The 14,845-nt window shown below is 39.4% G+C and overlaps 1 protein-coding gene across 5 annotated transcripts in view; it reads right to left on the bottom strand.

Moving 5' to 3' along the window:
- The window catches only part of LOC112556924 (fasciclin-1-like), a 96,436-nt gene that overhangs the window by 44,224 nt on the left and 37,367 nt on the right, over positions 1-14,845 (bottom strand). For 4 of the 5 annotated variants that reach the window (XM_025226379.1, XM_025226380.1, XM_025226382.1 and 1 more), the window contains exons 3-4: positions 6,399-6,570; positions 3,539-3,654 (exon numbers count right to left, since the gene is read on the bottom strand). In XM_025226379.1, coding sequence (XP_025082164.1) covers positions 3,539-3,654; positions 6,399-6,570 — 288 coding nt within the window. Of the gene's footprint in view, positions 1-734; positions 771-3,538; positions 3,655-6,398; positions 6,571-14,845 lie in introns of those variants that run through there. The other variant, XM_025226383.1, reaches the window with a different exon arrangement.

The raw sequence follows: 14,845 nt of genomic DNA, 5'->3' as shown, positions 1-14,845 counted from the left end.
GCCAAGCGAATCGTTGCAAATTGTGTCAACAAGACCAAGACATCATATCTTCAGGCCCAAATAATAATTGCAGCTCCTCCAGAAAATGTTTTTACAGTGGAACCTCGGTTAACGAACTTAATCCGTTCTGGAAAGCTGTTCGTTATCCGAAATGTTTGTTATCCGAAACAATTTTTTCCATAAGAAATAAAGGAAATAGATTTAATGGGTTCCCAGCCCCTGTTGACTCGCTAATATTTGAAAGTTACAGGCTATATAGGTATTTGTTTTAATGAGAACAGTTATAATGCAATATAAATGGAGTTAAATAAACATAAAAACATTAACGAAAGCATTTAAACATCAGAAAACTTTCCGTTTTGACGGCGTGGTTGGAAACAGGTGTGGGGAGGATGGGGTGGAATTACTGATTTCCCCTCCATGAGCACACGTGACATTATAAAATCGGGGGTGACTTCCCTTTTCTGTAGCTTTGAGGTTAAAGGACAAAACTTGTCCAGTGTCTGTTGCTTCTGTCTTTTTTGTAAAACTCTTCGGTAATACGACATCACATATCCGACAGACGCATGCCACCTTCATACTTTGAACTCATTTCCTTTTTCAATTCATTTGTTGGCCGCGTCCTTGTCATTACCTCACTGCTATTAATTGCTCTTAATCTTCTTTGGAGCCATTATTGTGGATTATCTTACTAAAATAAAGCACAAAAATCACTAAATAAGAAGGATGCTCACAAATAAGGAACGACTGATCGTAACTGTGTCTCGAGCGCGAATGATGACAAGCTGGTCGGTCACGTGTGATTCACGTGGCTGTTCGTTATCCGAAATTTTGTTCGCTATCCGAGACAAATTTTTAACGAAATTTTTGTTCGTTAACCGAAATATTCGCTATCCGAGGCGTTCGCTAACCGAGGTTCCACTGTACTTACTCAATCGAATGACTGGAATAGCAGGGCATTGCCGGTGCCCACTGTCTAAACTGCTTCTCGACTGTCGCAAGTGTTTTGTGACTATTTTGCTAACAAGATTTCGGACATTCAGTCACTCGGTGCCTGCCAGCATCTCCTGTGATATTCTTCTTGGATGCTCTCTGACCAAATTTCGACCAGTCTCTGATGCTGATATAAACGGGATTATTCTGAAAGCCAAGCCAACATTTTGCCAGTTAGACCCCAATACCCACAAGTCTTCTTCTTGACTGCTTAGATATTTTATTTTCGTCTATTACAAACATTGTAAATGTCATCTTGTTATCATTTTTTTCATTTTCATTTAAAAATGCCTTGGTGAATCCACTTCTTAAGAATTCCACGCTTGATGTCAATGTGTTGAACTATTATCACCAAATTTTCAACTTGTCTTCTCAAAAAATCATAGAGAAAGTAGTTTTGATACAGCTCTGGGCCTACTTACAGAATACAGACCTATCACAGTACTGAAAATTGAAGTGACCACCGACGTATTATCAGCCCTTGACAGTGGTGAGGTTTCTGCCTTCACTCTACTGGACCTATCTGCTGCATTCGACACCGACGACCACTCTTTGCTTTTTCATAGACTTCACACCCTCTACTGGATTTCTGGATCTGCATTAGCATCGTTCAACTCCTATCTCACTGATAGGACGCAGACTGTGTTTGTTGGTCAAATATCTCGCCCTGCTACACTTTCTTGTGGCGCCCCTCAAGGCTCAGTACTCGGCCCAGTTCTACTTATTCTGTATATGAAACCACTTTCATCTTGCATCCAGTTTCACAAAGTTTCTCATCAATCAAATGCTGATGAGTCTCACTCTGCTACCAGCACCATAGAAGTCTGTATTAATGAAGTCAAAGACCGGATGGTGACAATGATGATAAAACGGAAGCCCTCCTATGTTCGAGAAGAAGAAATCCATCTTAATTCGTGTTTGTCTACCAAATCACATCAAGGTGGGCGAAACAAACATCACCTTTGCGTCCTTCGTCAGCAATCGGGGATTCATTGTCACTTCTGACATGACTCTTGCTAAACAAGTTACAGCTGTCTGTCAGTCTGCCTATTATGATCTACGCAAGATCAGCACCATCCGTTACACTCTGTCTACTCGAGCTACCAACATCTTGTCTGTGTGTTTGTTTTATCCAGACTTGATAAGTGCAACTCCTTGCTTGCTGCACTGAATACCTTCTTCAAAAACTCCAGAAAGTAAAGAACGTTGCTGCTCGTCTGGTGCTTAGAGCAGGAAACGGGACCACGCTATCTCTCTACTTTGTTTTCTACACTGGCTTCCCATCCATTCTCGCACCCAGTACAAACTGTCCGTGCTGTGTTTAAATGTCTTTGCTGGCACCTGCCCTGATTATTTCTCTGAATTGCTTTTCCCTTACATCCCAGCTAGACAACTCCGCTCCTCGTCTGATGATCGTCTCCTTACTCTTCCTGTCACCAGAATAACAAGATATGGCCACAGGAATTTTAGTTATTGTGCAGCGAAACAATAGAACTCTCTCTCCCTTTCCATATCCGCCATCTACCCACTATTGAATGCTCTAAACGTGCACCGGAAACTCACCTCTTCCGTAAACATTACTCCTAACACCCTTTCCCATAATTGTAGTCCTTTTTCACAACCTTCCTTTTGCAATATGTTAATCTCAGCTCGTGTTCTTGTTATTTGGTTCCTCTTTTTCTTTTGAGTTTTCTGTATTTGATTTTATTCTTCGTTTAGTACTGTTGTTTTTTACTTTTATAGCTCATATATTATTTGTTTTCCTGTCCCTCGTATGCTGTCCATGTTTCGTTATTGTTCTTAATTGCTCCTTTGAAGTGTGAGTATGCGCTTTACAAATTTTGCATTTTCTTCTTCTTCTTACTCTTCTTCTTCTTATTCTTCGAAAGCCTAATGTTAATGGCATCAAACTGATCATGTGATTGAGGATTTTGGACGACCTGACCGAAGGTCATCTTTGCTGACACTGCCTCGCTTGAATTCAGCAGCCCACTTGTTCACAGTTGCATAGGAAAGAGAGTCCCCAGAAAGTTTCTGTATTACGTTCTCATTGATTTCCTTGGATGTCTTACCTTTCTTTTGCATATACTATATGCCTACTTAGGCCTCTGTTTTGTCCATTTTTAGATTTTTTGCCTTTACCTTTTTACCTTTACCTTTTATCTTTACCTTTTTATGGGCAACAAAATTGTTCAGCTGTGACTCTTCTTAACACTTAAAAGTAGTTAACGACTGTCATATACGTTGGACATTACAGTACAATTCAATGTCATCTGTCAAGACCGACATTTGTTGATACCACACTACAGAAAAGATCTGCAGTGAAATTACACTATAATGTAATGAATATTGTCGACATACATATGACATTACACTGTACGCAACCTTGAGATGGCCACGTCTTGTCAATATTTTGTAGTGAGGACACATTCTCGCATTTGATTGCTAATGTTGAAATGTGTACTCACCAAGAACTCTTGCACAGAAGTCAGGACACTAAAATCTGACATCAAGTTCTTGTATCATAACGTCATACCACACTTACCTCCCCTTTCTGAGTTTTGAATGTGTTGAAATATATTGGCAGTCCTGGGCCCAAGCGTGATGGAAGAATGGCTGTTGAGCTGGATGGCAGGTCAGATTGCAGATAGAGTCCATCCACTATCACCAGATATAAATTGAACAATGAAGATCTTTTAAATAGTATTACAGTTTAATTGCTGTTATGTCCAGGATTAGGCTGCACCTCTTTAGATATGTAAATATGTAAATGTGTCTGTGGTTGTCCCTGTTAGTTGGTCCTATGGATAAAATCTATGCATAAAAAATCCTATGGATAAAATATACAAACGCTCATGGAATTCAGTGGATTAGCCCATTCAATAGGGATTTATCCACACAGTTTAGCTGTAGCGATGAAAATGTTTGCATTCACCGGTGCAAACTGTGTAGGAAGAGTTAACTTTTTTTGATGTTGTATTTTCTGACCAGCTAATCAGCAGCTGTGGTTTCCATGGACTACTATAGGGATACACAAGATTTTTAACAACCTTGAACTTAAAAATCAGGTTTTGAAATCAACCTTGAAGCCAACTGAATAAGCCTACCTGGACACAAGCTGTAGCTTCTAAGCATATGAACAAATGATAATTCCTATCCTTGTACTTGTGTTACATGTGAACAGATGGTAGTAAATGAGTAGTAAACATATTTTCACATGAAGTTTAAGTGATCTGGGATCATATATATCTTTCTTCATGGAGTCTGTTATATCAGTGTTTTTGTGCTTTATGATGACTTTGCATGTATCTTTGTATCATGTGTATCTTATATATCAACTTAGAATAATGTGTTTCTACTTCTGGTACAAAACAAACATATTTACTGTGTGTGTGCCTCTGATAATCATTACTGGAGGAATTTTTTAAACTCTTCGTGTATAGTTCACACCTGAGAATGCCTTCATAGCTATAACGCAATTAGATAGATACATCCCTATTAATTGACTTACGTGTGAGTGTAACTATATGGGTGTGTAAGTTGTAAACAAATTTTGCTTAGCTTATTATGCGAGCTCCCATCAAAGTTTCTTTGTTGAGAACAGAAGCAGGCAATATCCATTAAACACAACAAGACTGACCCATTGTCGGAGTTTGCTAGGCGCTTCATTGGTTCCAATATTGGTATTTCCTTGGTTACAGTATTGGCCCAAGATTGGGAAAAGTGCCCCAGCATTGGCCCTAGATTGGTGTAAGACTTGGCAAATCGAGGCATTCCATTAGCACCAATGATTGACCCGACTGGGTTAAACCTGGCGTTTCATTAGCAACAATGTAACACCCAGCTTGGCCCAATGTATAAAATATGCGACTAATCCTGGGCAAAGTATGGTCTTCCAGGATTCCAAGGAAACCTCAGGTTTGGGCTAATGTTGGCCCAGTTATGTTTGTCTTGGTATTAAGTCCCCATCAGCCCTCTTCCCAACCCTTTATTTTACTTCCTATAGCGCCTAATGCTATCTGTAAAACGGTGTACTTTAGTTGACAAGGTAGAACTAGACTAACATTAACTGTTCACTTGTGAGTTGTTTTTCGTGTCCATTTTCAATCAGCAACAACACTATTCTTGCATTCAGATGTCTTAACCAGGACAACACAGTACAGTCAAATCTCCCTACTATGCCACCCCGCTACTATGCCACTCTCGGTATTATGCCACTTTTGCTCGGTCCCGACTATAAATTCAATGTAAAAAAAAATTTACTATGCCACCCCTACTCTCGCTACTATGCCACTTTTTTGTGATTGTTAAAAGACACAAGTTGTAAAATTCCGCGCAGTGCTCGATTATTATACTCTATGGTAGTGTGGGACATCGCAGTTAGGTGGATGGAACCTAGCACGCACACAGGGAGGGTGGAGGGTGGCGATGGGAGTAGGTCGCTGGCCGGGTGACAGTCACGTGACAGAGGGAGAGCGGGAGGGGGTCGACTAGCGACAGGATGCAGGTGTGCGGATGTGGTTGGGAGGGGTGGAGGATGAAGAGGTGAGGGGGAGAATGAGAGGAGACAGCTAGCGCCAGCCGACTATTCTTGAGAGCTTTGGACTGACGGGTGACTTGAGCAAATAAAGCCGTTTTTACGAACCCTCCGTATTATGCCACTCTCGCTACTATGCCACTTATGCTCGGTCCCGGTAGGTGTGGCATAGTAGGGAGATTTGACTGTAAATATAAATATTAACCATTTTATTTTCTATATACATGTACATATAGACAACACCCCTTCGAAAGAAAAAAAGCACACAACTATATTAAATGCAAACATGTTAATACATCTAGCTGGTTCACATTTCGCTGCAAAATCTCAACTGAAGATAAAATTTCCTCCTTTTGTTTTTGAAGTTCTTTTAAAAATACAAATAAAATCTGGTACTTCTAATTCTCTCAGTATACAGACAGACAGAGCGAGCACTACGCTACCGATTAGCTGAGCTCAAGATTAAGAGCAGAAGAGCTAGTGGTAGCAGTAACTGCAGCAGTAGAAACGATAATAGTGGCTCCATTGATATTAAAGGTGTGATATCTCAACACAGTATGACCAGGTTCGAAGAAAGGAATAAGGCTAGCATTGGGAGCAGTAGTTTTATATCGCCTATATCTACTGATATCTGAAAAAAAAACCCCACCACAAACCGCTGAGGTTGGTCTTTAACGGGTTTGCCAATCTTCCGATCGCAGATCGTGTTGCTCGCGCACCGCGAATGCTAGCGTTGGTTTGGGAGATGCTTGGTAACGGGCTAAGCCAATGTTACAAACTTTTCCCAAGATTGGCCCAGTTTTGTATTTGCTGGGCAAAGATGTATGACATTGTTGTATATTCAATATAAGCACACTGACTAACTCACCTGAAGCATACACAATGATTTTCTCTAGTTGCTTGGGGTCATCGGAGTCCACAGCACACCACCTCGCATTAGCCTGGAATGTAAAGAAGGCCTCGCTTGTCGCCAGGAACACAGTGATGTTCTCATCTTCAAACAGCCCTGTCAGCTTGTGTGACTCCAAGACACGTGCCATCTTAATGTGGACAGAACAAAAATAAACAGCAAAAAAAAGTGCATCAAATTGCAAAATGTTACAAAAACAAACATGATTTGTTGTTTACTGACGTTTATTACTGATGTTTAAATATATAAACATGTATCCATTGACAAAACCAATAAAATTAAATTGCCGTTTCCTTAACACTAATTACATGTCATTTATTAAAATTTTTATACATGTAATCAGTGTGATTTTGCTTGTTAGTTCTTCTGTATGAAGAGAAAGAAGAGGACGATTGACAGTACTTGCCGAGGTGCTATAGATTGAAAGAGTAGAGATAAATCTGTCACAATTAATGACCAGTCGGATCAGACTACCAGGACTAGACAAAGGTGTAGAAAACCAGTTTTCTTCTTTAACGCCATAAAGGCCTCTGGTCGGTGATACTTAATAGTTGTCCATAAAATGAGAGAGAGAACGAAAAGAGAAGGAGTAAAAGGACTGGAGTTGGGTAGATTTAACAGTGGATACACATCCATTGTCCTCCAACCCCGACACACGAGAGTTTTTAAAGATGTCTGCATGATTTGTATACACTCGTATAGATGTATATATTTTATTCATACGATTTGTCTCTTTACCTTAATTTTATTTCATTATTACTTACATTATCTTTTTTGCTTGTGTGGATGCAAGTGGTTGAGTTAGTGGTGTTTTAAAGTTTAACAAAGTATTCCATTGCGCGATCGGATCTGTTACAGTTCTATCTCTAGTCTTTATCATGTCACTGTCACGTTTGGTGTGGTCTGTAGGCAAGAAGGCAACGGGAAAAACCTGAGTGGAGATGTTTGTGTGGAAGGAAGGAATGTTACACGTGATGCACATTCAGCTAGGTTATAATGTTCATTTGTCACATATGGATGGACTGGCATTGTCTCTGGACTTGTCAAAGACTGCTAAATGTTTTGACTGCATATGTGCTCGCGAATGCAAATCTGCTGAGTTGTGAGACAGGCCACGACAATTATGAATAGTATTATGTAAGCTTCTGTTTATTCTTTAAATTTTGAGTTTAAAATGGAATTAAGCCTAAATGTGTAATTATTCCAAAATTTTTGTTGATAAGAGGTTCTCTTTCGGGAGGCAATGTGGTGGCGGTGGTGGTGGTGGCTGATGGGGGCAGTATTCGTCTCTCGCTTAGGACGCATCACACACTTGCTCCAGCCCTGCTTCTGTCTGCTCTCACAAAAATAATAACAATCTGTGATTTGGCTTACATTCATTACCAGGCCTGCTGAATTTAGTCCCAGCGAGCATTCGGGCTTAGGAGGAAGGCTATTCCTGTGTGAAAGTCTCACGAGTGGCAGTGTTGACTGACTTGCAGACACCTCTAAAAGAGACGGCTATAGTCACCTGGGTCCGGTTGCACTGCTCGGGCGTAAAGCCTTAGTCTGTACGTAACAGGGGTATAGTACCCGACCAACTTTACGACCGCTGCATTGCTCCTGACTAAGCGAATTTTAGTCTGGAGCTAGGTCGTAACTTTAGTCCAACCAGAGGGTAGGCGTAGCAACAGACTAGCAAGTGACTAACTTATGAGCGTCCACAACAACTCAGTTTTCGTTTATGAGTTTTGGAGTAAAAGCATAGGACGACGATGTGATTTGTTGTTGTTGTTGTGTTGTTGTTGTTGTTGTTGTTGTTGTTGTTGTAGATGAAAGTTGTATCCCTTTACAAAATGGCTCTTAAACTTGTTAATCATTATCGTGAACCACAACAAAATACGGCGAAATCGAGCCTTCGAGGTCATATATTCGATGCTTTCGATTCTATTCTTATAGAGATGTTTTCAAATAGTTGCAGGAGATACGATCAACATACGTAAGTCGACAGTTTACCGAACAATTCACCGTGTTTCTAAGGCTCTTGGAAAGCGACTAAATATGTAAAAATTGCCGAGCCGGAGGGAGGCAAAAAAGCAGAAATCCTAATTTTATGCAATCGCTGGATTTCCAAGACGTGTTTGGGTGTGTAAATGGCACCAATATAAAAATACAGGAACAATCTGAGCATGAAAATGAATAAAAAAGGTTATCATTCAATAAATGTACAGCTAGTTTGTGATAGTGGCATAAATATAATTAACTGAATTGTCAAGTATTCTGGAAGTTCTCATGACGCTAGTATTTTGACTGCGTCGAAGCTTTACCGAGATTATGAAGTACATATCCGATCAGTCACGGAATAAACTCGGGAAACAATTGAAAGTTTCAACGGTGTGCTGAAAAGACGCTTTCCTTGCCTTTCAAAGAAACATCAAGGAATCATAGGTTTTGGAAACAATGTTTTTACATTATATTTGAATGTTGTGTCCACATGAAGGAAGAGAAAATTATCATAATTGCCTTATGATTAGCGTTTTTTCCAAGTTAATGTCGGACATGTCAATAAATTAATACATTATATTTCGCACAAATAACAAAGAGCAGAAAGTAATGGACATGTTTGATTGTGTGCACACGTGTCTCTTCACTAAAGCTTTTGCATGTGTAATACATGTATACCTTTCAAGCCATGTTTCCCACAAAGAAATATATTAACATATGTTTATATACTTGTAAGCTTTTTCTCATGTATACTGTTAAGTTTTGATACTTACTAATTTGGTTGCTTTCCTTTTCTAGGTTTAGCAGTTGTTGTGTGCCCATGTCGTTTGTACAAATATGCAGAACATATAACAGATGATTCATTTTTGCCTTTCTGCAGGTACAGTCCAAAGAGAGCTGTGGTTATCATCATGGTATGCGTAGTATTGCACAAGCATAGTATGCTAAGTATCGTGTACTACAAGCTCCCAGACCACCTGGATGATGAGCATGATGTGAGAATCATGATGTTGAAATAAGGAGGTTAACCAGCCTGAAGTGCAAGAACAAAGCAAGATTCCCTTGTTCACAGATCCTTCTCTTAGAGCTTTCATAATTGATGGTAAAGTACAATTTATTTGTATGCACAATTTCAAAGTTATAATTAAGATGAAGCTGTTACATGTTAGATAGATGTGGGAAGAGAATGATCCCAGAGTACTTTCTGAGTAGTGTTCAAACAAAACAAATTGTTTGCACTCTGAGACTGGTGCTGCAAATGTGAACCGATGTAAACATTTACACATTATGTAGAACAACGACGAAAGCAGCCTCTTGGATAACATCGCAGTTAATCACACGACTGACCACGCTCAAGACAACGTCAATGGCGATCCACATTTACGACCAAGCAGAAGACCGTTAAAAAGCGATAAGCTTCAGCGACTGGAGTTGGTGGCGCGCGAGATATAAAACGCAGAAATAGCCCCCATCACGCTGACACGAGCGGCGTACTGCATGAGGATGAATAGCCATATTGATCTGAGGTGTTTAATAGGATCAATCCTTTATTAGTATTGTAGTCTCACTGCTCATTCGTGCCTTCGTTTATTTGTTTAGGAGTATGTTTGCGTTTATATACATATACGTACATGTGCCTCCAAACACACACTTTTTAGAGAAAGATTTTATCAATATCAACTTATTATGTTTCGTCCACAACAAAAGCAGCTTCAGTATTTTACACTTGATCATGAGTGAAACGGAGTATCCAGAGTATCCGTGTTGGTGTGAACCAACCATACAACACTAATCGGATCTGTTGACCGGAAGACGAGTTTAGACGACGACTAGACCAGCAGCAGACAGACTTTCTTTCCAAGCAGTTCTGTGGCGAAACACTAGAAATGAATCGGCTTGAGCCGTACAGGCATTTTCAGGCAAACAAGAGCAAACATGCACAACACATAAGCTCACGTCAAACTTGCATGTCAGCTATCTAATTTTCTATTTTTATGATCACATGTCTTTTTTAGAAAAAAAAATTATATTTGATGAGCATGTTACTTGTTCTTTCTGCGTACTATTGTCTACCAGTCGTAGCATAACAAGATGTGTTAACAGAGGGTGTTAGTAACGACCAGAAGCTATTAACGTCGTGCAAACAAATGCATTATATGAGCACTGTGCGTCCTAAACAAATAATATTATTCACTATTACTTCTGCATTTTTCTTTAATCTGCGTTTATTTGTAACTGAGTTTGTTGTTTTTGCTGTTTCTTTGGATGAAGCCTTCTGGATTCAATTTTCATCTAGAGACTGATATCTTTCTCGGTTTATGACGGACACCACAAACATTCGTGACTTACAGTGAAGGCGATTAATTTGCAAAGAAACGAGGATTCGTTTAGGGTAAACCACTTAGGACACCTGTCTAAAACAGAATTCATATTCTTTGCTTTGCTTTTTAGTTTAAGGCAAGGAAGGAGGAACATATTTTTCAATTAATGTTTTACTTTTACTGGTAAATTAGAAGAGCTGTTGTGAAGAAGAATCAGACTGAGCCTTTTACAGCACTACAAGGTATAGCAGTTCTTGTTTGATTGGTCAGCCGCACACTGGGAATATTACGAATGGCTGACTTCTTCCTCTTATTTTTTTTCTTGTTTTAGTTTTTAACGCCTTTCGCCCAGAGCGTTTGCCGGGAAGACATCTAGTGGACGGAATGGCTAGAAATGCTAAGAGCGGCTGCTGAAGCAAGTAGCTTATGAAACAGTGGAAGCAGTAGTCTGTTTCGGCTTTTACGGTGTATTTTATTATGAGACATTTGACACGAGAATTACAGGCCTTATTCGGGTGAGTAGATCTTTTTTAAGCGTGTTCTGTAGAAGCTACCACTAAATTCATTTTTATAAGAATTGGAACAATTTTGCTTCTCAACAGAAAAGGGTTATAATTAACAGTATATTTTAACAACATCTAACATCATTCACACCTAACATCTAGTTTACATGTAACAGGTTTCTGTCTAACTCATAAAGTCTCATTCTATCGTATGCTACTGTGCTTCCTCGAAAATAAGATCGCGTCTTATATTAACTTTTGCTCAAACAGAGGAATAAGGGTTATTTTTCAGATGCATTTTTCGTGTACAAAATTCTACAATTGCTTAAGTACAAAAATATACAGCTATTCTAATAGTCATGTCATCTTCTGAAACATTATCATAACTTTCCAAACTGAATTTCTTGCGACTTTATTTCACGTCGAAGCACTGTCCGGTTATAATATAAGTTATAATTTATTTTGAGCATTAAAATATTAATTTAACACTTCCATCGTTTTCTGCAGAGGAAGAGCGAAATCCGTTCGTTTTGCTAACGCCCTTAAGTAGTGTTTATATTTGGCATACTGCTTATGTCACGAGCATTCTGAAAAATCATTCTAGGGCTTAAAATTCCATCAAGATATAGCATTAATAAGAAATTACCAAGAACTACATCCGTGAAATGACGCTTGAGTCCTGACCTCCAAATTAGCTAAAAGTGACGGGTAGCTGTGTTGTTTGTTTCTCACCAAAATAAAATGATGAGTAATGCATCAGTTCTACATAACATCAAACCAGTTTTTAATGCAATATATAAATATATGAAGAAACATACAAGATGCAAAAAAAAAAAAAAAAAAAAAAAAAAAGAAGAGTAGGAGGAAGAAAAAGAAACAGAAGAAGAAAGAAAGAAGAACAAGACAAGTGGAACTTCGAGGATGATGATATATTGCATATATCGCCCGGACAAAACTGTCCTTTCTAAACAGTGCTGCGGTGATTCGGTGTTCCTCATTCGAGGAAATAATTTACAATTCTTAATAGACGGGTTTAAGGGTTTGAGAAATCAATAATCAATCTCGTCATCTCCCTTCTAAGTCTGATGAAAAGTGCCGACGTGTGGTTATGGCCGACGAAATAGCCAAGAAAGTCGCAGGGTCACGCGTGCTCCCTGTGTAATACCAATCACTTTACTACAAAAACTGTGACGTAATCGATTTAACAGGTCCACCGAAATGACGCCAGGACGAAGCAAGTCACGCAAACACAAAAACTGATGACGCATTCATCCATTAGGGTCTGTTCGGAACCACAAAGAGTCAGTCAGCCTAGAATGCGATGATGTACTGGACGTTGTGGCAGAGATCACCTAGGAATTAATTTCAGAGAAGAGGATCAGACGAAAAGAGGTACAAAGGTCATGCTTCATTTTGTAATTTTGTTCTAGGACAGAACTTCCTTCTGCTTTTGGATATGAACATTCATTGATCATTGTCATTTCCGCTCTTGTGTATGCCTCGTGGAGAGATCACACAATCATTAATTCAGAGAGCAGACGAAGAATTTCTGGATTTCATTGATCAATCGCTTTGCAATCTGGTGTGTGACGAAAGCCTCGTGCATGAAAAACGGTTACTGCGGCCGAAGAAGTGGCTTATTAAAACGCTCTCTTCCTTTCATTCTTCCTCTTCGTTTACGATATTACATCCTGTCTGGTGGAATCGACCTTACCGTTAAACCGAGTTTCTCAAACAGCGTTCCAGATGGTTTAGTATAATTTCACCTCCAAAAACGCCGCGGCCATTAATTCTTTGTCGCGAAATGGGCGTTAGTGAAATAATTGATGTCCCTCGTCGTCACCCTTTTATTTACTTTTTTACGAGTGGGAGGATGCTCAGGTAAATTTCTTTCTCATAACAAGATGATTACACAAGAAAACGAGACAAAAATCACATTACACATCAAGTTGAAGCAATCAGCAAGTGGCTCAGTATTCCGTACTCACTGAGAAGGAGATAATTGGTCTCAAACTTATACTATTTCATCTTTCTCTTTATCAAATGGTTGTAACAAGACCAAGGAGCACAGGCCTCGAAGTCACAATTATCCAAGTTTACGCGCCACCGCATGAAGACTAAAAAATGGAACATTTGTATGATAACATGGTTATAAGGATCGACCAAGACTCTTTCCGACCAGGGGCAGGAACGGTAGGTTACACCGTGCAACACAATTTTTGTAACATATAATCAGAAAGGTGGCTTATAGTAAATTTAGTGTGCTGAATTCAAATATGATACCCTTTTTATGCCAAGTAAGGTTTTCTTGTTATCGGGAATAATGTAACCGAAATATGTAATCCACTGACAATGACAATGACAATGACCAAATTTATTTGTCCCAGAGGACAGTTGAACAGGGGAAGGTGCTCTAGTCACAAAGTAAAAGAAAGAAAAAATAAAGTACGTTGCAAGGTGCATCATTAAAAGATGTCAACATTGAAAAAATATTGGCAGATAAAAAGAAAAAGGTTATGGGCAAGTGACAATCACATATATATATATATATCCCCCCAAAAAACAAACAAACAAACTTACACCAAGGATATTCATGTGCTGGCCTACAACATCACACACGGTACACGGACGTTTCGCCGCCGGACGTTTCGGAGTCGGACGTTTTGCCGACCGGCGTTTCGCCGCCGGACGTTTCGGCGCGGGGCACTTCATTTCGGCATTTCACGCGGGACCTTTAGCCGAAGTCAAGTGTGTGACGCCCCTTTAGCTCACACATTTCTCTCGCCATTGTATCAATGTATCAGTGAACTCTCTCTCACTATCCCTCCTCATGTGAACCGTTAGCTCACACATTTCTCTCGCCATTGTATCAATGTTTTTTCTCAAAGCTGTTGCGCATAATCTGTGACAATCAAAGTGAACTGTCTGTGAAGTCTGTGTGTAAAATTTGTTTGAAATAAAGAATTATTGTGTAATCTAGTAGTTACTTTCATTCTTTGAGAAGTAAGTAAGCTCTCTCTCTCTCTCTGACATAATGCGGCGAAACGTCCGTCGGCAAAACGTCCGCACACGATCACACACACCATTGAAATTCATCTGAGGTTGAGCAGCTGGACTGTAGATGACACAAACGATTTCAGGTGCCTATTGCTTTTACATGTATAATGTTTACCTGAGCTTAATAATGCTAATTCTCTCGTAGTACGTATTCAGGTATTGACAAAATGCGTGAAGCTTTCCTTACCATTTGTTGGTCACAGCAAGAAGCTAAATTCCTCTGTGGGATACCGATTATCATAGAACAGATATGGACAATGCTGTTCAGACTATTCCTATCGTGGACAGGGAAACCAGCATACAAATGAAAAATATAAAAGACTTGAAATAAACTACTGGTAGAAATGGCATAAGATTTCTTGACTAACATTTAACTCCAGAAAGTTCTCGTGTCACCACTGTATAAAAAGTGCTAAGGCATTACCACGATCTTTCATATGTTGCTGCAAAAGAGTCAACAATGCAGTATCATCAGAGAACTGAACTGACTGAACACTATAAAAAGCGCTTGTCCTTGTCTTGTCATACACCAATAAGCTGT

This window comes from Pomacea canaliculata, linkage group LG2, assembly GCF_003073045.1.
Source record: "Pomacea canaliculata isolate SZHN2017 linkage group LG2, ASM307304v1, whole genome shotgun sequence".
NCBI lineage: Eukaryota > Metazoa > Mollusca > Gastropoda > Architaenioglossa > Ampullariidae > Pomacea > Pomacea canaliculata.
Note: the sequence above shows the minus strand (reverse complement) of the source record. Positions and strands in the feature narration are given on the sequence as shown.